The 22,639-nt window shown below is 46.1% G+C and overlaps 1 protein-coding gene and 1 long non-coding RNA gene across 11 annotated transcripts in view; one reads left to right on the plus strand and one right to left on the minus strand.

Moving 5' to 3' along the window:
* Positions 1-589: 589 nt before the first annotated feature.
* LOC135308269 (uncharacterized) lies at positions 590-4,929 on the plus strand. Its single transcript, XR_010368790.1, has 2 exons — positions 590-997; positions 2,785-4,929. It is a non-coding gene; the product is annotated as an uncharacterized LOC135308269 (long non-coding RNA).
* Positions 3,416-22,639, minus strand: part of TMCC1 (transmembrane and coiled-coil domain family 1) — a 64,684-nt gene continuing 45,460 nt past the window's right edge. For 9 of the 10 annotated variants that reach the window (XM_064433199.1, XM_064433195.1, XM_064433189.1 and 6 more), the window contains 3 exons: positions 16,455-17,389; positions 9,887-10,022; positions 3,416-7,585 (listed from right to left, as the gene is read on the minus strand). In XM_064433199.1, the coding sequence (XP_064289269.1) occupies positions 7,271-7,585; positions 9,887-10,022; positions 16,455-17,389 (1,386 nt within the window). In that variant the 3' untranslated portion in view covers positions 3,416-7,270. Of the gene's footprint in view, positions 7,586-9,886; positions 10,023-16,454; positions 17,390-18,203; positions 18,279-22,639 lie in introns of those variants that run through there. The other variant, XM_064433197.1, reaches the window with a different exon arrangement.

A 22,639-nucleotide genomic window follows, 5' to 3' on the forward strand; every position in this document is an offset into this window, starting at 1 on the left:
GGTGCCCGGTGCCGGTGCCGGTGCCCGGTGCCCGGTGCCCGTGCCCGTTCCCGGTGCCCGTGCCCGTTCCCGGTGCCGGTGCCCGTGCCCATTCCCGGTGCCCGTTCCCGGTGCCCGGTGCCCGTGCCGGTGCCCGTGCCCGTTCCCGGTGCCCGTTCCCGGTGCCCGGTGCCCGTGCCCGGTGCCCGTTCCCGGTGCCGGTGCCCGTGCCGGCGCTCCAGCCGCGCTGCCGGCCGTGGCCGCCAGGGGTCGCCTGAGACCGCGGGCGGCGCGCGCGCAGTGCCCGGCACGGCCGCCAGGCGGCGCCGGAGCCGCGGGGGCCGCGGGTCCCCTCAGGGCGCCGGGCTCGGAGCCTGCGGGAGCTCCGCGAGCGAAATCCCGCCAGCCGCCCCGCATCCCGTCCCTGAACTTCGCGGCGGCAGCGCCCCAGTGCCGGGCGGGCGGTCCCGCTCCTTCCCGGCTGCTCCGGCCGAGAGCACGGGTCTTCCCCGCAGTTCGGAGGGGCGGGGTTTGCCCGCCTCCACCGCAGGCCGGGAGCCGCCGGCCCAGGCACCCCGGGCCCGGCTCGGGGCACTCGGGAGGGCGAAGCCGCCCGGGCCAGTCTGGCTTCTCCCAGCAACAACCCGCCTTTGCCAGCTGGGAAAGCAATGGACGGGACAGATGGAATGCCAGCTGATACCTATCTGCCAGTCTGTTTCCAAAGGTGGAGGGAAATGCCAATATGCACAATTTAGGTGGAGAGCTGATCTAAAAAAATCAAACGATCTTTCAAAGAAACATTTTTGGAGGAACATAGCCCAAGTTCTTGAGCATGTAGGACAGGGCTATTTGACCCATGCCAAGGGCCACAACTGCTTCAAGATGTGTGAGATAACAATCAGGAGGGTCGAGGGATGTTGCTTCTTGAAGATGTTTTCTGCTGAGGAGTGCTCCATCAGTGAAACGTCACCTGCTTCCTCATACAATCCCCGTTCTCTTTTCAGGACCCTTTGCCCAGGTAAGCAGGATGGGATATTTGTAAAATGTCCCATTTAGCTCTCAGGGTGTGCCTGAGACAAGGACGAGCCATGCTTTCTGGTCACAGTCCTTCCCAGGACAAACCAAGAAGCTGCCTCCCCCCAGTGCGTGCTCATCTGTGTCAGCACCATCCCGTTCAGGGACACGTTCAGCAGAGCTGAGAAGGAACGGGAGGCTGGCTTGGCCCAGAGCTCCTGGTCACCCTCAGGGACTGGGGAGGCACATCCGTGATATGCAGATGTGTCAGTAGTGCCAGAATCAGGTGGAATTGAGGAGCTGACTGACCAGATAGCTCAATGTGGTGTCACACTCATCTGCTTCTCTCTTCTGGCCAGACAGGCTCTCAGGCATCCTCCTCCCTAGAGATCACAATTAGGATTAGGCATAAAGGTGTTCTTCAAACAATGATATGGAGCCAGAAGTGTCCTCAAGCTGTTGCAACAGAGGTCTGATAGGTGACCCCAATCTGAAAACACTGTTTTATATGTAGTGGAGGAACTTTTGAATGCCTTCAGACCACTTGGTTGTAAGGCAAGGAGAGTATCAGCTGAAAGTAGGCAGGGCTACAGGAACAGCTGCACTGAGGAGGAGGGCTGAAAACACACTGCATCTTCCCAACCTGCTCTGGCCTTTCTCCTCAGGCAATATTACTTATTTTTTCCCCTTTGGCCAGGGTTGGCACAAGGCTGGTACAAAGGCTGAGAACACATACAAGGTGACTCTTATTCCTAATTTCAGAGGGGATCTGGCTAGAGTACGAGCCACTCAGCAGAGCTGGTTTGCCCTGGGATATTCTATTTCATGCTAACTCAGGCAGCAAAGAACCTTCTTCCTATTTCTAACTCCAGCCAGTGAGGGAGGATCCACTGAGGCTGATGAACCACTGACCAACACTTAAAACACCAGTTGATTTGGTGTTTAAGAAACAACTTGAAGACAGGCAGTTTGTGGTAGGGACCTGGCTGTTTGCAAAAATTTCCACTATTAGCACATCAAAGTGATGTTATTTGGCCGGGGAGAAGGACTGCTCCAGTGAGAAATATGAGCCAATTCCTCACCTCCACTGCTGCAACCCAGCATGGCTGTACGCTTGCCATATCCCTGTTTGTTCCCCAGGACCTGGGTGGAGCTACCAAACCACTTCCCACAGACTAACCAAAAAGCTGAGTAACACCACCTAATCCCCTCTATTATCAGATTAATTCTGTTGACATGGGAGTAGAAGGCCAGTGCTTTCACCTTTGGTCATCATGGTCCCCTGCTGGTCCTGAGGCACAGCCAGCACCTCTCAGGTGACCGCCGCAAAAGAATGCAGAACCATTTACCCTCACAACCATGTCCCATCCTGAGCCAGACAGCTTTAGCAAAAGCAGCACCGTGCACTTGCTTCATCCATAAACTGCTGGAATTTGCATTCTGGTTGTGAGGTGATTACAGGGGGAAAAATCCTGCAAACAGCTGCTTTTGCTTTTTGATCTCTTGCTGGTTTTACAGCACTTGCATCTCTGTGAAAACAGAGAAAAGGACTCAGTACCCTTCTCCTTAAAATATTGTTTCCATTCCCTACTTGGTTCTTTGTTCCTGATACCACATGACCAAAAACCAAGAGAAACAAGTATCTTCTCCACACCAGTGAGCAATCTGCTCACTTTCAGTTTGTATAAATAATAAAGGATTCAGAAATTATTCTATGAAACATGGTAGCCAAAATACCTCGTTTACAGCAGTGGCTCAACCAACATTGTGCAGTCTCTTGCCTCTGCTCAGGGAGAGGGAGCTTTCTGCTACGGAGTGCTGTCCTGCCAGCTGCAGCCTTCCTCATCCAAACTGAGCCAGCCTGGAACTGCTCCTTCACAAGCCTGAGACACATGGGTGATGCTGCAATTGCACCTGCCTCTAAATACACATCAGAGTGGGCCCTGAAATCCCTTAAGGACAAAGTCCACAGAAGCAAGGGCCGTTCTCATCTGGGACAGGGCAGGCCACAGACCAGTGGTGGAAAAATACAGGACCAACTTCTGGTCCTTCCAAGACAGACACTTCTTAGGTAAGTCTGACCGAAAGACCGCAATGAGTCGCAGTGTGGCTGCAGGGACCCTGCCAGAGGCTGTCCCAGGCACAAGGGGGCTGGAAAGGACCAACGAGGATGAATGCAATGCTGCTGCTCCTTTCCTCTACCTGCAGAGACCAGATACTGACACCAGCTTATTTTCATTGTGGCCTAGTGGTGTGTGGCTGGCTGAGTGTAGGATGAAGTCTGATAATCAGAGCTATGGAAAACTTGCTCACATTAAAGCTCTCAGGGCTCAGCAGTTTTGACACACCCTTCTTCTTCTGCATGATAGCACCTCCCTTCCCCTGCCACCACCCCTCTGGAAAGATCCAAACTAGACCAATGTTAATAGCTGAGGTCTTTATTTAAAGTTTTTTATATACAGTAAAAGTGCCACAGATAAATCTGTGACAATCAGACAAGACAAATGTAAATCTCTCTCAACAATTAGCAGCTTAAGATCTATAAACTACAGTGTTACGTTCACAAGTGTCATTTCTGTACTTTTCAACCCGTGCAAGTGAGTTTTTCTGTTTATTTTTTTACACTTTTAAAACACACTTACAGCTAAGTCAATTGCCTACGACTATACCACCTGGCATACACAACACAGACACACAGGGTAACTCTTTAGCCACTTTCAGAATTCATTTAAAAACTGGCAAAACTACTCAATCTTGAACCCTTTGTAGCTTGGCTTCTTTTGTTATAATGCCTTTTCTTTTTTTTAATTTAAAAAATGCATATTTTCAAAGCTGACAGACAGTGCTTTCCTGTAACATGCACCTAAGTCAGCAGTTCATCTGATCCCACCTAAGCACATATAGGATTGGAATAAACCAATAGAGTAGCTACTGGGAGCATGCTGAGTATTCTTGAACTAAACTAATGAGGCTGAGAGAAAAAAGAACTTTGTAAAAGTTTTAGAAGTAATTTTTTTTGCATCAAGATTTTCTTTCTTCTTTATATTGAAGGAAATGGGGGAAACAGATGAACTTCACTTGAACCCTCGAATGTTAATGAGGAGGTGCTGTTCTTGGAACTTACACAGTCCATTCCATTTTTCCCTTTTTATGTGCCAAGGCAGTATGTGCTAAACACATCTAAACAATTTCTGAATCACTTTAACTCCGAATATGAAATGTTTTGGGAAACATTCTGCAACTCAGAGATGGTCACTAAAAAGTTTTTATCTACAAAGGAGGCTATTAAAGGTACTCACACACACACTCACATCCATAGCAGAAACTGTCCTCTACGCGTCATCCAGAAACACTCCATCAGGAAAGCAAACACAACCATGTACAAGGAAAGGGAGCTTTAAAGCTAGAATCACATTTCCAACAACATCATCATTAAGCTATCAGAAATCATCACAGACTTTCAAATTGAAGAGGGAGGAAAACCCCAAAATGTTCTGCTAGTGCAAAAGGCAAAACACATGGCAGTTGTGTTAGGATATGAGAAGCGGATGCAGCATCACACATGACGCTACTGCAGACAACTGTCTGGAATGGAAGAAACTGTTGAGAGAGAAAGAGACAGACACTTTGTCCAGACCCATATGTATATGGCCTTCACCAAAGAGTTCTGAGATGTCAGTTTCTATTAAGCCTGCACCTTCTGGCAAGCTAGCAAATGGTATTTACTGAATATGACAGTTGAGAAAATAAATGAAATTAGGATATAAAGAAGAGGGACAAACACTTCCTTAAATACAACAGACACTGAGTATCCAGAGCCACTGGCTTTTAACTCCTTCCTGATTTGACCACATAAAAACCTACCTTAAGCAACTGTAGTGTGAACAAGACTGAGAAAAAGATGTACAAAGGCCAGGCTTCAGAAAAAAAAGGCAACAAAGTATTTCAGTTATGTGCCAAATCAGTTCTTACTGTTGTTCACACATTTGTTTCTAACAAAACCTGCATAATGGGAAGATGATAGTTAGCCAAGAAATATGAGTCACTAGAGAAGAGCCTCACCGGAGCCAGGAGCAAGGGAGGGAATGGCCACACACCTCTGCTCTGGCTGTGGCACTGCAGAAAGCACAAGCAGGTTTGGCTTGAGTCAGCTGTAAATGGCAATCTTTGTTTTAATTACGACAGGAGCAGATTATTAGTGCACATGGTGACAGAGAGGTGTACTGGGATCCCTGGGGGAAGGGCACCTGAGTTTCCTGTGACTACAGAAAAAAAGAACCCTTGGAAAGGAAGAAAGATGGTTGGACAGTGGAGGGTTTGCCTTTGCTGGCAATCAGAAAACACTCAAGGTATTAAGCTTGTTTGAGGGAATTTCTCAGAACCCAGAATCTGCATCATAGCACAATGCCCACGTATGTGTGTATATATATGTTGCACATCTCATACATGCCCATGTATGATTTCAGCTGGTTTAGGTCACTTGGGCAACATTTGATTCCCAGAGGGAAGTTGATCCTGGAAAGAAGGAAAACAGTAAGACCTAACTAAACACCATAAATGGTTGTGACAGAATCCTGGAGGTTTTTTTTTACATTTCATGAAGACAAAAGATGAATCTTGGCACTGTTATGGTGAAAGGGACAGCAGTTAAAAATCAGCACAGAATGAACACAGATTCCTTGGACTTGAGGGCTGCCTGCCTGTACCAACAGGTCACCAGCAATGGCACATTGTGAGGACTTGGGGTTACATTTGAAGCTGGCATTTCCTTTCAAGATTTGCAAAGGTGTCTGCACCAAGTGCTGGCCCCTGTGGCTGAAAAAGAGGATGGCACACCACAGATACAGACACACAAATAATCTTACCAGAGCCTGACAGGAGGAAAACTTTGGTTTCACTTTTCAGGGTTTGTTTTTTTTTTTTCTTTTTAATTAGAACTATTTTTGGGATAACCATTCTGTTAAGTGAACTGTTGAGTCAGTATTTCTTTCCTCAAAAGAACCTGTCTTTTCCCTAGGAAGAGATGAACAGAAATTCCTTGCTCTTATCCTGAGGCCAGGAATGAGAGATGACATGCAAACAAAAAATACAAACATACCACATACTTCAGATGTGGAAAAAGAAAAAAAAGCCCTGCATGACAAAAAGGTGTGGAGAAGACAGATGTTTTCCATGATGCGGCATTTTTAAGCTCAGGAGGACAGACAAATGGCATATGGACAGTGCTGCATTCAACAGGCTGACACTAGAAACTACTCTCTGCCCTCCTCAGAACTGCTTCAGGACAAGACGGCTCACAATTATTCACGCATTTCTTCATTTAAAAACATCACTTCTTTATTTGAAAGAAAAAAAAGTAATGACCCTCCCAACCCCTTCAAAAAAAACCCCCAATAATAATAATAATAATTATAATTATAATAATAATAAAAAATCCTATTAGAAACAATAAGGAAGCACTGAGAGTTTGAGTATTACACTCTTCAAGTATGCTGTTTGGATTTTTTTTAAATCTGTGAATATACATATATTAAAAAAAAACCTTAAAAGTGCGACCAAGGGCTTCTGCTTAAAGAGTATAAGTATTTCAAGGACTACTTCAAAATACTGTAGCACAACTGTGCAGTTACTGTGTATGGCATGAGGCTTCCACTCCATATACTCAGCCAAGTTAGCCAGCCTTACAGAAAGTTATTGAAGTCAGGTTAACACAAACGGCGAACTCAGATGCTGAGCTGGGAGAGGGATCCACACGTTGTTTTTCTCTTGTTAAGGAAAGAAACCACTCAACGCATACACTCGGACATGGAATGTGAGCAGACTTCACAGTAAAAGTTTAGTGTTACAGGTTTGCTGTGGTACCATCATTCAAGGCTGTGCACTAGATTGAGCTTTGCTCATCTTAAGCTAACCACGTTCTCTTCTTCCTGACAGGTTTAGTACAGTAGTTCAAGCCACAATTTAAATTGCCCATTGGTATGCTCCAAATTTCTGTATTTTATTCTTTTCTTTTGTACACTTTAAAGAATCTTAAGATTTGCATCCAAAGAGAACCATGCTACATAAAAATTATCCAGGATTCTTGCCAAAAGAGTTCTTGAATAAAATCTAAAAAATACTATTGCAATGCATCTTGCAGAGAAAAAACGTTATTCTAAATGTAAACAAATTCACTCGGACACTTTAAAATTTCAGCAGAGTAGTCGCTGACTAATCTTTGCCACACTTGCTCACCAAGAGCGCCAGGAGGGAGCGGCGCAGCCCATTCCTGCCACCATCATCTGGGGGGAGACAAGAATCGTTCCAAGTAGCCGGTGATGGCATCCCAGTGCTTCCACAAAAAGGCAATGAAAACCACTATAAATAAAGTGCTGAACGTCCTATTGCGAGTCTTCATCAGGGGCACAACACAGTTGGCCACAGTGGAGACAAAGACGAGGAGGACAGCCATGACAGCCAGCAAGATGTTGATGAACTTCCCCAGTAGGTTCCTGGCTGTGGCATTCTCCAGCCCCTCCAACTGCACCACTTGCTGCTGCTGCTGCTGCAGCTCCATCTTGGAGATGCGCGTCTGGCATGCTTCCAGTGCCTCCTGTGGGCAAGAGCACATTCTGGGTTACTCAAGTTCACAGCTGTTACCTCACCAACCATCCCCATACCTCACACTGCTCATGCACTGAGCTCCTGCCCTGCAGCGGGAGCAGAGGAAGCAGTGGTGAGAAGCCCCTTGCTGACTGGGCACTGCAGCCTACAATAACCACGGTGCCTCATCCACACCCAGAAGGCTTGACATGGAGACGCCAGGCTGGGAAACCCCACAGCTTCTGCCAGAAGGGGGCTACCCAGCCACCTGGTCACTTCAAGCTTTGCTTCCAAGAGGCCATTCAGAGGACAGAGGTGCTGTACCTAGCCAGAAATCTTAATCTTCTGGGATGTGCATTCCCAGAACCTCAACTTCCATCACCTTCCTTAGAGCTGCTCATGCTTATCTGATCTCTTTTCAGAAAACTAGGCAACTTCGCAGAAAACTACATCAACAAAAATAACTACCCAAGGCTCGGCTGTGTTCTGCTTGCTTAGTGAGCTGTGAGCTCAGAGAAAGGTCTGAGGGGAACTAGGGTTGGAACTGCACAGCTGCCATTGCAGGAAGGACGTCTTCTCCAGACTGCAGCAAGCTGTGGCACTGGCACAGCTCCAGCTGACTCTGCGAGGACTGGGGAAAGACATCTAGAAGTGAAAGAAGCATGAGATTTACGGAACTGTCTACAGGAAGAGGCAAAATGAAAGGAGGTAGAAGGAGAAGACTACCCTGCACAAATCCACCTCTTTAAAGCCCCACTGACTCAGGGGGGATTTGTCAGACCTTTTCACCAGGCTGAACCCCAACTGGACCAACCCAACCTGCACTAAAACACTGGTGACATGCAACGCAGGGGGCTAGGGAGAAGGAGAGAGGTTTTCAGGCAATTAACACCAAGAGAGACTTCTGCTCTTTAAGATACCAAGTTACAATATTTCCACTAATCTTCCCTCAGAGTCACCTTTTCCAGACACATAGGCCAACTGCAAATATGATATACAAGTCTGCAGCAGTCCTTCCCAGACTAATCACCAAAAAAGGAACCAGGACTGTTCCTCTGCAACAGTAGCCCATGCTCTTAAACAGTTTTTCATACAACAAAACACTTCCCTCTTCCTCAACAGTGCTGAGAAATAGGCTGTCCCAACATTTAAGTTTACACTTAAATCACTGAATTATACAATGAAGATTAAAAAAAAAGCTGTTGAGCAATCCCCACTTCAATTCAATTTTCCTGCTATCTGAATTTAGAGAGGAAAACAAAAGCCAACTGTTGTAACACTCCCCCAAGGGAGAGCCTCCTGTTTACACTGCCAGGGGCCATTGTACCGCAGTCCACAGACACTGATTAAATTTAACTTAAAGGTCATTGTCACCTGTTACATTTCTCACTGCATCATGTCTGTGGGGGTCAATGAAACATGAGAGCTTCTCCATGGTTAAGACCCCTGAAAACACAGGGCAGAATTGCTCAGCTGCCCCACACAGCAGTGACCAGGAAGAATGTTAGACAACCGGAGTTGCAGCTGGTGTGTGAACAGCATAGCCTGCTTGGCCTTCAGAGGAAATCACCTCGCTGAAGCCCCTCGGCAGGAAAAAGGGAGAACTCTTAACCTACAACTCTCTGCTCACACTACAAATATCTCCCACCAGCAATCAGAACTGAGATACCTGTTAAAACTACCACAGCAATTATTTGTAATAGTCAAGAGACTTGTTTCTGTATAGGCCTTTCTCTGTAAGGGTGAGCAGCTGTTTTGCTTTGTAGAAGGGCCTCAGACTGCAAGACCTCTGTTTTATAGCCTTTTTTACATACTAAAAGAAACTTTTCTTTTAGAAACACCTCCTTATTTCTTCAAAGCCAACAGAAAGAATTGTTTCCTGACTCAATGCAGTGCACACACAAAGCCATTTTTTCTTAGATGTATGCGACCACTGCTGTAAAATCAGTGACACAACCACACCCCAGGGACGTGTACTGGGAACACTACTGTAAAAGAAGTGTTTGGGTCACGGCCCATTGGGTGTCCAATACAAAAGCCTGCACAGAAAGTGGGCTCTGGCTCCTGCTCTGCTCCAGCTGAGCAGCAGGTTCCCTCTGTGTGGGACACAGCCCTGAGTTACAGAGGAGGTTACCTGGAGAGATACCCACAGGTCAGAGATGGAAAAAGGACCTTTTGGAATGCAGCAGTTTAGCAATAAAGCTACAAGGATTAAAATCCAATACTGAAGCGCAGGCATACTTCAAAAGTGAATGAGTTCCTGAAAGAGCAGGCAAAGGGCAGGACTTGGGTCCTTGCTTCTGTCACCCACCTGGATGTCCCGGGCTCGCTCGTAAGACTGATAGGCAATCTTTTCCTCCATGCTGGCCAGTTCCTGTTTTAAATTGAGGATCTCGTTCTGGTGGAGCTCAGTCAGGTCATTTAACTGCTCTTCAAGTCTTTCACATCTAGAAATGACAACACATGGTACAATGGCTTTAATGAGAAGAGGATGGCAAAATGACATCAGTGACAAGCAAGCAATGAACACCATGGCCTGTGTACTGAAACCAGCACGGCTGCCTCAGTCAGCACACAGCACACTCTGGCACTGATACCTTCTTGCTGGGAATTTGTTCTTTCTACCTGATAAACACTGTGATACTGTTCCTAACCTGGAGAAAACACACAATTACATGGTAACTGTTGAGTGATGCAAGAAATTGAGGACAATTGAGAATAAGAACAGAATGAGGTATTCACCAAACTTCTGTGTAAACCAAACAGTTCCCTACTAATACCATAAACTCCTAAGCATTTTTATCCACAGTTGGAACAGTAATGGGCATAAAAATTACATGGAAATGACATGTGACTGATGCCTCAGAGAACATGCTGTTACTGTCTGATCTCTGCATGAGGTCACATGGATCTTTGATTTGCTTTTCCTTTATCTCCTATGAATGATGCAACTTAACAAACAAATACCATCACATTATTTGTAAGAAGGACACATGAATCACTAACCTGCAGGCTTTTTTTCAGTTTGCTCCTGGTGAACGGACCAGGAGCAGTCCTGAGGAAGAGGGTTGCTTAAACAAACTGAGTTATAATAATTCTGAGAGATAAGGTTTTGCTTCTCACTAAGAGAGTTATAAATTAACTGAAATGGTAGCTCTGATGGTAACAAAGGTATGGGCACAGCTGTGGTGGCCATTGGGCTTTTTCCACTGTCTACTCATTGTAGCAGATGGAAAAAGCTTAACCCACAGTCCTTACCATCTGAATCTTGATACTAATAACCAAGACATTTCTAAGGAATTAACCACAGAGATAATTCCTTGTTTAAATTTTGGTTTTCTTCTGACTCCACTGAATTTAATTCCTAACAAAAAAAAAACCTAACAAGATGAATAAGAAATATTTATCTAGAATGAAGAATTTAATTGCAAGTTCTGAAACTAAGACACAAATCCTGCTTCTCTTTTTTTTCAAGATTTTTTTTTGTGTTTTAGAATCTGCAGTCAAAAGCTAGCCTTTAAAAACTGTCTTGGGGTTTTGTTTTTAATAGACAAGTATGAAAAGAATTTTCATTCATGCTCCCAGTGCAATATTACTTTAAACTAAGGAGGAGTCAGACACAGCATGACAATCTGCAGCAGTAAAACGCATGTGGTCAACCAGCAGTGAAACCAAGACAAGTGCCAGCTGACACGGCTGAGCCCAGAAAGGTGCCAGAAGAGCTGTGCAACTGTGCTGGGACACACCAGAGAACTGGTTTCCCAGGACTGACAAGGGAATGGCCATGTGAAGACCAGCTAATGAAGAAGGAGCCCAGATAGTTAATATTGCCCTTTGTTGCCACACAACTTAAAACTGACAACAACTTGCCAACAACCAAAAAAATCACAACTAAACCCACTCCAAGCCCCAAAGGCAGCATCAAGTACTTGAAATATATTCAGTTTGTTATTATATTATAAAATTCACCAGTGTGTTTATTAGAGAAAAAGAAAGTCAAGCATTTCTGAAAATAGCATGATTATATTTTTTAACCTCCTCTCACATAAATACCTTTCATAAAGCAGCTGTTGCCAAGCAGCTTAAATCCTGTTCTCTAACAGGAAACAATTGTATTTTAATTACTTCAAAACTACCTCAATCTACAGGAAACATAAGGAAACACTGCTAATCTGTATAGTTAAGAGTTTAAACAGAACATGATTAGCAGGAGGGTTGGCTCCAATCTTCCTGCCCTGAAGACTGCAGAACGACCAGCTTGTTCCCAATCCACACTTCACTCTCTGCTCAACCCCAGAACTGCTGCAGTTTGCATCCAAGAATCACCTGCACTTCCAGAACTCACTGTGTCAGGCAACTGCTAGAACTGGGTTATTTAAAAAACCACATTCCTGCCCCCACTAACCTACCCTGACTTATTTTTTAAATGACACATCCTCCATTCAGCTTCTTTTTACTTCTTGTCCCAATATCTACAATTTAGAAAATGAATTTATTCCAGCTGCTTTCTAGTGGTGTTCAAATTTAAAAAGCAAGGAGATGTTTATGTGACTTACGGGGCCCAGAACCACAGTTTCCCTATTGAAAGATGGTTTGCATTTAAGTGGGAGTATTACACAAATAAAAGGGATAGACTGCCTGTCAAGAGGGTTAAGATGAAATACATTCCTCTAATTAATGACTGCCAGGGTCTATTGAACAAACTGAACTTGTCTGTGAATATAGCAGCACCCTGAATAATCAAATCCCACTTCACTTCATGTATGGAAAATGCCTCAAGAACTATTTCATTACTATTTAAAGTGTGAAATTTGTCCTTAAAAGAACAAGCTCCAGCCCAGAAACGTCTCTGTGCAGCAGACCAATGCTGCCTGTCACAAGTATCACAGAGATCATCAGAGCTGTTCCTACAGACACAATAAATAGCTGGGGTGCTTGGCTCAAGTGTGGGGTATGGGAACACTTAAATAGCCGTGTTGTATTTCCACATGTTTTCTGGTGCTCACTGCGTGGGAACTGGGCAAGTGGTCTGAAAAAGGCTCAGAAACACAATTATGACCATCTCATTTTTTAAAAAAGCTTTAAGGCATTTTAAAGTAATAGTTGCAAAATGCACAGTTAACACAGCATATGGAAGGGAGGGATGTGATAAAAAAAGACATTTGATCTGCACTCAGTGCTATGGTGAGTAAAGAAACTCTAATCAAACTAATGCTACAAAGACATCTGCAGTAGACTGTGAATGAAGTTTAGTACCTGTCTTCAGATGTCTCTCAAGATGGACCTTTTTCCTTTTATAGCTATGACATACAAACCTTCATGTCATCTTTATTTGTCACTAAGTACATCTTTATGCTACTGAACACACCGCTTCCAATAGTGGAGTAAAGAGCTAAAACCAGAAGTTATTTGTAGCATGCTCCAAGTCCTCTGCCTAGAAGGGTACACGAAGGACAGAGCTTGCTCCCGACAGGGAGCACGAGCTGCTCATGACACCCGCACACTTCCCTGCACTTCCAGCTCCAAGCCTCCCTGGAAGGAGGACAGACAGCTTTGCAGGGGTGTTTTTGTGCTGTCCTGGGTGAACACCAACACGCGCCTCCACTGCCCGGCCACACTCCAGAACAGCCTTGCCAACCCTCCCAGACCCCAGCGGTTTAGCTCCTTTGATCTATTTTAAAACACATCATGAGGACAGACTGAAGTGTGACAATTGGACTACATTAAACCCAGACAAATGGGAGCACCAGTGACTAGCCTTTCGGCTGAAGGTTTTCTTCTGACAAGAGCATGGGAGACCTAAATGCCCTTTCCAAGGCTGTCAGGCTTGGGAAGAAATCCAAAACCTTAGACTGGCCACACTCCAAATATGTGAGCTTATGGTTTTGCCATGTACAAACAGGTTCCTGAAGGGACAAGCAAGATGAAAATACTCAGCAGGAACTTTATTTCAGTCTCAATAGCACAGAAAGTCCCTGCTTGTACCAGTAAACAACTGCCACCTTCCAATAATGAGATTAGCAACAAGCCATTTCAGTGCTTGCTCCCGGTGCAGAAGAAAACAATGATGGCCAAGTAGCGTCAGACTCTTCCTTCCTCAGTGGCTCAGCTTCAGCAGAGCAGAGCAGTGCTCCCGGGCCAGCACGTGCTGGGCAGCACAGCCCACCCTGGCCTCGCCGTGGTGCTGCCAGGCCTGCACCAGGGCAGGAGAACTGGAGCAACTGGACAGGTGAGTCCCTACCTCAGAGACTAGGGTTAGCAAACTGGCAGCCACGTGGAGTGGTAGACAAGATTTGGAAGCAGGGAGAGGGGAGGGAGGAGATGAAGGAGGTCATGGAAAACCTGTGAGGCAAGCCATGGCTGATAAACAGAAACTGCACAAACACAAATGGGAAAAAAGATCAGAACCTGCAAAACAGTAGATGATTTAAGAAAGAGGAAATGGATTAAGACCAGGTGAGAAAATGTCATGGCATGTTCTTTGTTCCAGCTTCCAGGTACAATGTAAACACACAGTGTCACCTGACAAGAAAAAGACTTCTCCAAAACATTTTTTTTAAGCTCCAACTGAAGTCTGTGTTTGTTTTTCAAAGCTTCCCATAAACAGAGCAGAGTTAGGAGATATTTACAATTTTTAAAGCCAGTTATGATTAATCTGAATCCCCAGCCTACCAGCATTAAACCACAACTTCCTTTCCCTTCTTTTAGACTTTTTCTTAGGAGACCTGAGGAGCAAGAGGGGTTCCAGTTGGAGGAACAGGCACCACCCCTCCCTGCCAAGGCAGCAGTGCCCTCTGCCCTTGGACACATCACGTCACTTTCCACTTCTCAGGTGATGTCAGCTTTTATCATTGTGATGGTTCAAAATACAGAAGCTATAAAAACAAGAATCTACATTTATACAGTCCTGTAGTCATCTAACCGTGATTAACCCATGAGCTCTTGCTGATCATGCAGTTACCCACAAAGACAAGGGCACTGAGTGTGGTTTAACTGGTCCTCTTTAAAGGTCACACCTTTAATTAATTTGCATCAACATTCCAAACGACAGGTCTAAATTACTATCTTAAGCTTTTATAAGCCAAATGCAGATTCTCCCTGCTTTTCACTCCAGGCTGCCTCGGTTAGAGCTTGGGGTCTGGGCTGACCTCAGGGGAGAGCTCTGCAAAGGTTAATGGCACATAACAGATATGACTTCATGGTGCCTTAGTACGGGACCTACATGAACCTTGCTCAGAGGTGTTGGGCAGTAACCAGCCCACTTAGCTGACAGCACACATCAGTCCCAAGGTCTGCTATTGTACTTTCAGGCCACTCCTTCAGCTGTGCCATGCTTGCATTCAGCATTCCACCATGAATGGCTGCTGCTGTATGTGTGAAACAACAACCTACACAGCAATAGACAACAGCACCTCTCTGCTGAGGAGCAGAAGATCCAGTTCCACATCACTTTGGGATGACTTGATGACACTGAGGCACTAGGAACCAAAGCTGCTGTGCTGGCTGCTGGCTTCAGTCAAACTGCTGATTATTGCAAAGCGGGATTAGAAAGTAGTGTTGGTCTGGCTTTGTTTGCCCAAGCTCTGCAAAGCACACTGAGAGCCTGCTGTCTCTACCAGATCCTAGCAGGTTAGACTTTTCCAGAGTTTTTCAAGTGTTTTGGCATAAGCATGTCTAAAGAGCTGTAGGGCAACTCCATGTTACGCTGCACAAACCAGTGCAGCAAGTGGCACAGGGCACTTACAGCAAGCCTGTACACACCCCCAGCAGCTCTGCTGTGCCTTTCAGGTTGTGTTTCACATCCTGGCAAAGTAATGAAGGCCATAAAGAACCTCACGACAACAGCGTGCTGTCCTTCACCAGAACGAGGGCTCGGGCTTTGCATTTGTTATTTAAAGTTTAAGAATCCTGTCCAGGATGCCTGCAGAAAAGCAGCTAGTAACTCTTCCCTTCAGAGCCTGGAGTCAAGCCCTTGCTCCCAGCGTGCGTGTAGGGGGATGTCAGGTGCTCGGCAGGACAGCACAAGGCAGTCTGCAGAGCGCCTCTCCCACCCAGCAAGGAAAGGGAAGTATTCCCTCAGCACCCCTCCATGGGCAGCTTTCCTCAGCAGGGAGGTGGGGGCAGCCGGTCAGGCTGCCTTACTGAAGGCCACTGTCACCTCTCCCCCGTGACTTCATCAAGGATCAGCAGTACTGCAGCAAATGCTCCACCTTTCCATTCCTTCCAGTGAGGGGAAGACTGACGGAAACATGGGTCACCTGCTTCCAGCACCCTATAATCTCCAAGACAAGAGCACTGTCAGCATCTGACATTTAATTCAACTTAATTTCCCCGAGTGCTGCCACTGTGGACTGAGCAGAGAAGGGAAGGGATATCTTAGTTTTGGCACATGGGTAAGAGCATGTCTTTTTAGAGAACCTGAAGAAAGCTGGAATGTTTCTTTCTCTGGTAGATATGGCTCTGAGTGTTGGAGAAGGCAGGGTCAAGTTATGTCCACATTAGTTCCCTGTCATTTGCTTTGATCCAAACATTTTCAGGATTTTTTGCAGGGCAAAGCACTGTCTGATAACAGTAATTGCATCAATGTACTCGTGGGTTTAGGACACCTTATTAGACCTCTTCAGCTTCAGTTTTTATCTTGAAAACACTTTGAAAGAACCTTTTTCCTTACAATCTTTTTCTTGTACAGAGAGGGAGGTGAGCAGCAAGACAGCAATACTTATAAAAGGCAGAACTGGGAGGGAAAAGTCCTGAGAAGACCTCAGAACTATCCACTTGAATCAGGCTGCTGGGAACAGCCTGCTGAGCACTACCATCCCCAACTCTGGTGCTTTGCAATCACAGCATTGGATTGCCAAACAAAGTACCACAGCACATACCTGTACCTCTCCTCCTGCAGGGTCTGCATTATCAATGTGTAATCCCTCTGGTAGCGAACCTTAAGGTCCTCAAATGATTCTTCCAGTCTTGCCTGTGTCTCTCGAATTTCTTGAATCTCATGCAGTATTGCATCAAACCCTGAGCTCTGCATATCCAGAGTGTTTGTTTTGGAGCTAGAAGCTCCCACAGGGCCCCCTGTTGTACTGTTGGCTCCCACCGAGCCTGATGTGGCACTGGAACAATCCTCTTCACTGCCATACTTTGGGCTTGACTGAAAATTCTGAATAACACCTAGAGCCTTGCTACCTGCCCCATCTTCCTGGCCTTCTTCTAAGGAGTCTTTCAGATTAGCAATATTGTCTGCACTCCCAAACTTGTTCCTTATGAGGGAGGCAATCTCCCGGGGTTTGGAAACCACAGCTCCTGCTGCTGAATGTGTGGCCTGGGAGAAACTGGAAAGTCCACCTTTTACACTGTCTACCACTCCCTCGCTGAAGCCAGTGACTTTTGCTCCAACGTCTTTCAAACCCTGATGCATATCCCTGAAGACATCCTTTGGCTGCCGAGGGATTCCATTCTGTTCAATCTCTCGCAGCTTTCGATGGTAATGTTCCAATTTCTTCTGCAGCTGCAAGATGGTCTGGGCTGACTTTTGATTTTTCTTCTCAAACACTTGCTTAATGCGGGCACTCTGCTGCTTGTCTGCATTGTTGGCCAATTTCAGGTACTCTGCCACGTTGTCGTCACGGGCTGTTTGCTCAATTTTGATCTGCTCTGTCAGCTTCAGTATCTTCTGCTGCAGGTGTGTGATGGCCACTTTTGTCCGCTGCGGATCTGGGGTCCCATCAACAGAGTCTGCATTGATGCTGCCATCAGTGCTGGAGGCCACGGCACTGGAGGTCTGCGCCAAGCTGCTGACTTCCAATCGCTCAATCTAAGCACAGAGAGAGAGAGAGAAACATGAGTGCTAATCAGCAGCTTCACCAACAGAAAAGCTTTCCTTCTTTATGCCAACCAACCTGGCAAATTGATGTAATTCTGAAAAAATGTACCTTTTTTCAGCTGGCCAGATGACAGTATTAATTAGGAGACCTTCACATGTTTTACAGAGATCCAGCAAAAGCTGAAAAAAGGTAAATCTCTCATACTTGACTCCACTTAATCACCTCAAACAATTCAAAACACAAGCACAAATGTGCAATAGGGCACCCCAGTTTGGCAGACCAAGCACTCCAAGATACCAGTACAACGGCAGGGGCTCAGTTAGAGTGAAGAGACCAAGAAGGTAATTGAGAGCAGAAGCCACACGGTTTACTGTACAATACAGCACACCCGAATCATTCCTAGTGCTTCACCTGTCTGAACAGCAGCAGCAGTGAAACCTACAACCGATCTACTATGGTCAGTGGTTTTAACAGAAAAATGGAGCCTGAGAGGCACTCGAATGCACGCCTTGCCGCGGCAAACGCTGCGAGCAGGTGTCTCCGAGTGGGAGGAAAAGACAGACCCAACGTATGGAGGGAATAAAAAAAAAAAAAAAAAGGTTACAGGCTGTTTCAGCGGAATCCAACCCGCCAAGTACCCGCCGCGAACCCACGAAGGACCGGGCAGGCAGGTGCGGCCGCACCGGCGGCTCCTGACCCAGGCATTCCTCCCTGGAGCCGACCACGCTCCGACCCCGGCCAGCCCCGGGTCGCGGCCACGGTGGGTCCTCCGGCGGAGGATCGCCCGCGGGGCCCCCGCCATACCTTGTCCCGGCGGGGCAGCAGCGCCCGCTCCCCGTGCATGGCTCCGGCCGGCCGCCCGCCGCCCGTGCATGGCTCCCGCCCGCCCGTTCCCCGTGCCTGGCTCCCGCCCGCCCCGCCCGGCGCCGCCGCCCCCTCGCGGCACGGAGGCCGAGCCGGGCCGCGGCCACCGCCTCCCGCCGCCACTCGCCATTCGTCAGTTCCGAACCGAACGCGTCCTTTGGATCCCGCGGGCCCTGTCCCGGCGCGGAGCCGGTGAGCCGCCGCGACTGCTGCCCGCACGCTCCGCTCCCGCGGCCCTGCTGGACCAGCCGGCAGCTCCCCGGCTCGTTCTGCTGGAACAGCTGCCAGCTGACCCACCGCTACTGCCCAGTCGCAGAACCATGGCCGTGTTTGTGAATATGCGCTTTACAAAACAGAAGTGCTGTTACACTTAACTGTACCCTCTCTCATGATTCATCATTCCATATTTAATGCAGAAAAACCTCGCAGGCTGCAACACTGGCCGGCGCCAGGGGTTAGCCAGGCTTCTTCCCATAACCCTGAGGTTCTCTGTTGTCCCATCAACAGGAAAACCAGACACCTGGGAAAGCAATTGATTCATTTTCTAGAGGACTTCAGCTGCTGGAAACCATAGAATATAATTTCTCGGTCTGTTGCGACTCCTGAAATATCAACTGCTTTTTAAAGAGGGTTTAGGTGTAGAAACCCTGGAGCTCTGGATAGATCAACGGAAAATTGGTGCTAAGAATTAATACTAATCCGCAGGACCAACACTATGCATCAGTACTGCACAGCGAACGTGCTGTCTCTGAGATGTAGGGCCATGCATTTGGAAGAAATACACACTTGTAAAGATACCTTTTATTGGAATTTGTAATTGTAATTGTAATTTCATTAAGATTTTTCCAGGGCTGTCAGTGATCAGATTTCTCTCTATGGCCTAGATGAACACAAAGACCCTGCCTGTGCAGGGCATGCCTGGCCTGGGAGCATCACCCAGCACCCATGGCACAGCTGGTCTGTGCCTCGCCCACAGAGCAGCTCTGCCAACCAGCCGCCACCCCAAGAGCAGCACAGAGCTCTGTGCAGTACACCAAGACAATCATATTACTGTTAACTGCCTATGAACCAAGGGCTTCTCAATCCATTCTTAACAATCTCTACCTCCTCCAGAGCAAGGTCATTTTAGTATTTAATGGCAGACAAAGAAAACCAGAAAGATTCACAGTTTTGATGCAAAACTTCCACAATTTATTTTTTTCTTTTCATAATTGATTTTTTTCTGGGCAGTGGTAAGGGTGAGCGAGCATGGAACTCACCCAGTGTCTCAGAACCAAACAATCGCTTATCACCAGTTCTTCTGCAGCCCAGAGGCTCTCAGGTGAAATCTGCACATATCAGTGTCATAGAACTACTGGGGCTTCAACACTACTTTGCAATAAAGAGTTTCTATCAGCTTAATTTACTCCAGGTTTGGTCTAACTAGTGTGTATGTATGGATAATTACAATAAATTACACTAATAGTACACTCTTGCTCTCATGACACAAGTTTTGTGAGAGAAGAAATTGGTAGAAACTTTCTCTTCCCCCCCTTTTAAAGTCAGTTGACTTCAGCAAATCTGCCCAGGTTATCTCCTTACACCTGTGGTAGAAAATGAACTAGAACAGCAGTAATAGAATAAACCAAGTTGGGATAATTGCTTTGTAATTAGCAGCTGTGTGGATGTTATTCTGAAATAACAAAAAGGGTTCTTTCCAATTCAAAAGGAAAAGGCTGAACAAGTGCAGTTCTGGAACAGAACTGAGATAATTTAAGTATTTTGTCCATATTGATAAGGCTTTGTAAAGGGAAGACTTAGCACAAACCGGGTCCCTAGGAAATGCTGATGACATATTATCGAATTTGAGATGATGGTCAATCTGTCTTGAAAAGATGTTGGTAAATTAAATATATAATGATCAATGCTTTTATAAGAATAGGGGTTACAATTCAATAGTCAATCTCCCTTGCAATACAATTTTCCATTATATTTGACAGTCCAGTTAAGAGGAGCTGTGTGCCCTTCCACGAGGAGGTACACTGAGAACTGCTTTTGCATTATGCCTCAAACCAGATGAAATCATGTGAGGGCCTTATGCTTTCTCTCTCTCAAGATCTTACCAAATTCTCAGCTGTTAATGGTCTCACGCTTTCACTCCTGTACACACTTTCCAATGTCTCTATTTTGCAGCACACAGCCCAAAAAGCACCTCATGATTCTGCCTTTTGCTGCTGCTGAAGATTAAATACAGCAGTTCCTTTAAAGGTATTTCGCCCTCCTAAAACTCCTTCAGTAAAAGCATATACCCATCATTACCAAGAAGATGGATTGTTGCTTCTAAACATTCAGGGCAGCTGGCCTAAGCAAACAGCAGCTTTCAGGGCAAGCCTGCTGCAAGAGGGCAACTCCTGCATCCTCCTCCCTCCCCTTGTGAAGCCTGGAGCTTCACAAGTGTGACTGAAAATTGTCATGGTACTTAAAATAAACACATACAGGGCAAAGTGAGACAGGGGAGCTAGAGTGAGATTGCACAGCTCCAGAAAGGAGCTAACAGCACCTGAGGTGCCTGGGTTAATCACCTTCCCAGTGACTGCACACCTGACTGGCAGCTAAAACTAACCATGAAAACATTCAGAACTTGTTTTGCTTCCTGTTCCCACTGTGCTGAAGGCAATGCAGTCATACAGACAGAAAATCTATGAGACTCATAGAAAGTCATAGGTTTTAGACTTCCTGTTTGGAAACACCAGTCAACAGCATCATTAGTGCATGGCAGGCACAGGGATGGGCATGGGGATTTGGCCAACCCCTCCAACTAAGTGGACAGATGGTCTCCAGCCTCAGGCAGGCACAGGAGCAGAGACTCAAAATCTCTGATGACAGTTACAAGGGAGTTGGTTTGTTAGTAAGATCTCTAATCGACGCCTTAGAGGAAATAAAAATCACAAGGGAGAAAACCCCACCATTCTTTGTGCCCGACTGCATCTGCAGAGTAAAAGCCCCCCCAGGCCCCATTTCATTGGATCTGCATTAAAACACCTAAGTGCACATTTGAATAAACACACACAGAACTCCCAGCAGGTACAATGAAGAGATACTTAAACATCACAAATTACTATGAGGTACCATTAACACAGATTAAGTGCCATCAACAGCCACAAGTCACCTCCTTGCATGCCACCTGCAGCACATGACTCTTGAAACACATGAGTTAACGTGGCACCAGTCCCACTGCCTCATGAGAAGTCAGTGCCCTGCTCCTGTGGATCCAAAACAGTCATTGTATATGGCACAACTTACCACAGGTCCCAAAGGAAACAAAAAAGTGTCACAAACTCCCCTGCCTCACCCACTTGGGTGATGCAATAAGCTCTTTATTACCTACACCTGATCTAGAATTAAGAATCTGTTTTTCTAATGCTTTGCTTTTTAAAGGTTGTTACTGAATCACAGATCAGTTGGGGTTGGAAGGGACCTCTGGAGTTCACCTGGTCCAACCTCCGGCTCAGGCAGGGCCACCAAGAGCCAGCAGTTGCCCAGGATGATGTCCAGAAAGCTTTTGAGTATCTCCCAGATACTGCTTCCACATTCTGCATTTGTGGATCTGTCTGCGACAGAAAGTTGGATCTGTCTGCTGCAACACTGCCACACATCTGATACCACCAACTCTATGGGTTACTATTTATTTCTAGTTGCATTTCTCTGATTCCAAATCCTGCACAACAGCATATGTAAGGGAGAATATTTCTGTTCATTCATCTCTCAGGTAAATATAGACAGAAGATCTAAATACTGCTGCAACTGCTCACTCACATGTGGATTCATTTATGAATCCACCTTACACCTTCCCTCAGCAAGTGCTCAGGGTGCATACATGCTCCCGCTCTACAAAACATCTGCCTTAGATTTACTGTCAAGAAAAAGAAAAAGGACAAGCAAAAACCATGTCCAGTGTGATTCCTTGTTGATACACTGTAGTTACCCTGAAAAACTGTATTGACTGACTAAATCTTCAGAAGCTGCAGCAGCTCTGCTTTTTAACAGGCTCCAGCCACTCACCCACAGGAACCTATGGTCATCCTTGACAGCAACTGTTCTGAGGCATCTCTAGCATGCTCCTAAATCGAAATCCAAATTAAACCTGGCTAAGGAAAGCACACAAACAGATGGACAGCTCAAGGAAGTCTTGCTGTGTGTTTTTCACAGCACAGCTCATTGTTTAGATAATAAAATGGGGATTTCTGAAAGTTTTACAGCCTTTGCTTATGAGCAATTAACCCTCAAAATGATGAGAATATCACCATGGTTATGGGCTAAAAAAAACAAACTGTGAGAAAACAAAAAATGAAAAATTACTCTGAAAAATATTCAAGAAAAAATTCCAGTACAATGCC

This window comes from Passer domesticus, chromosome 9, assembly GCF_036417665.1.
Source record: "Passer domesticus isolate bPasDom1 chromosome 9, bPasDom1.hap1, whole genome shotgun sequence".
NCBI classification, from domain to species: Eukaryota; Metazoa; Chordata; class Aves; order Passeriformes; family Passeridae; genus Passer; species Passer domesticus.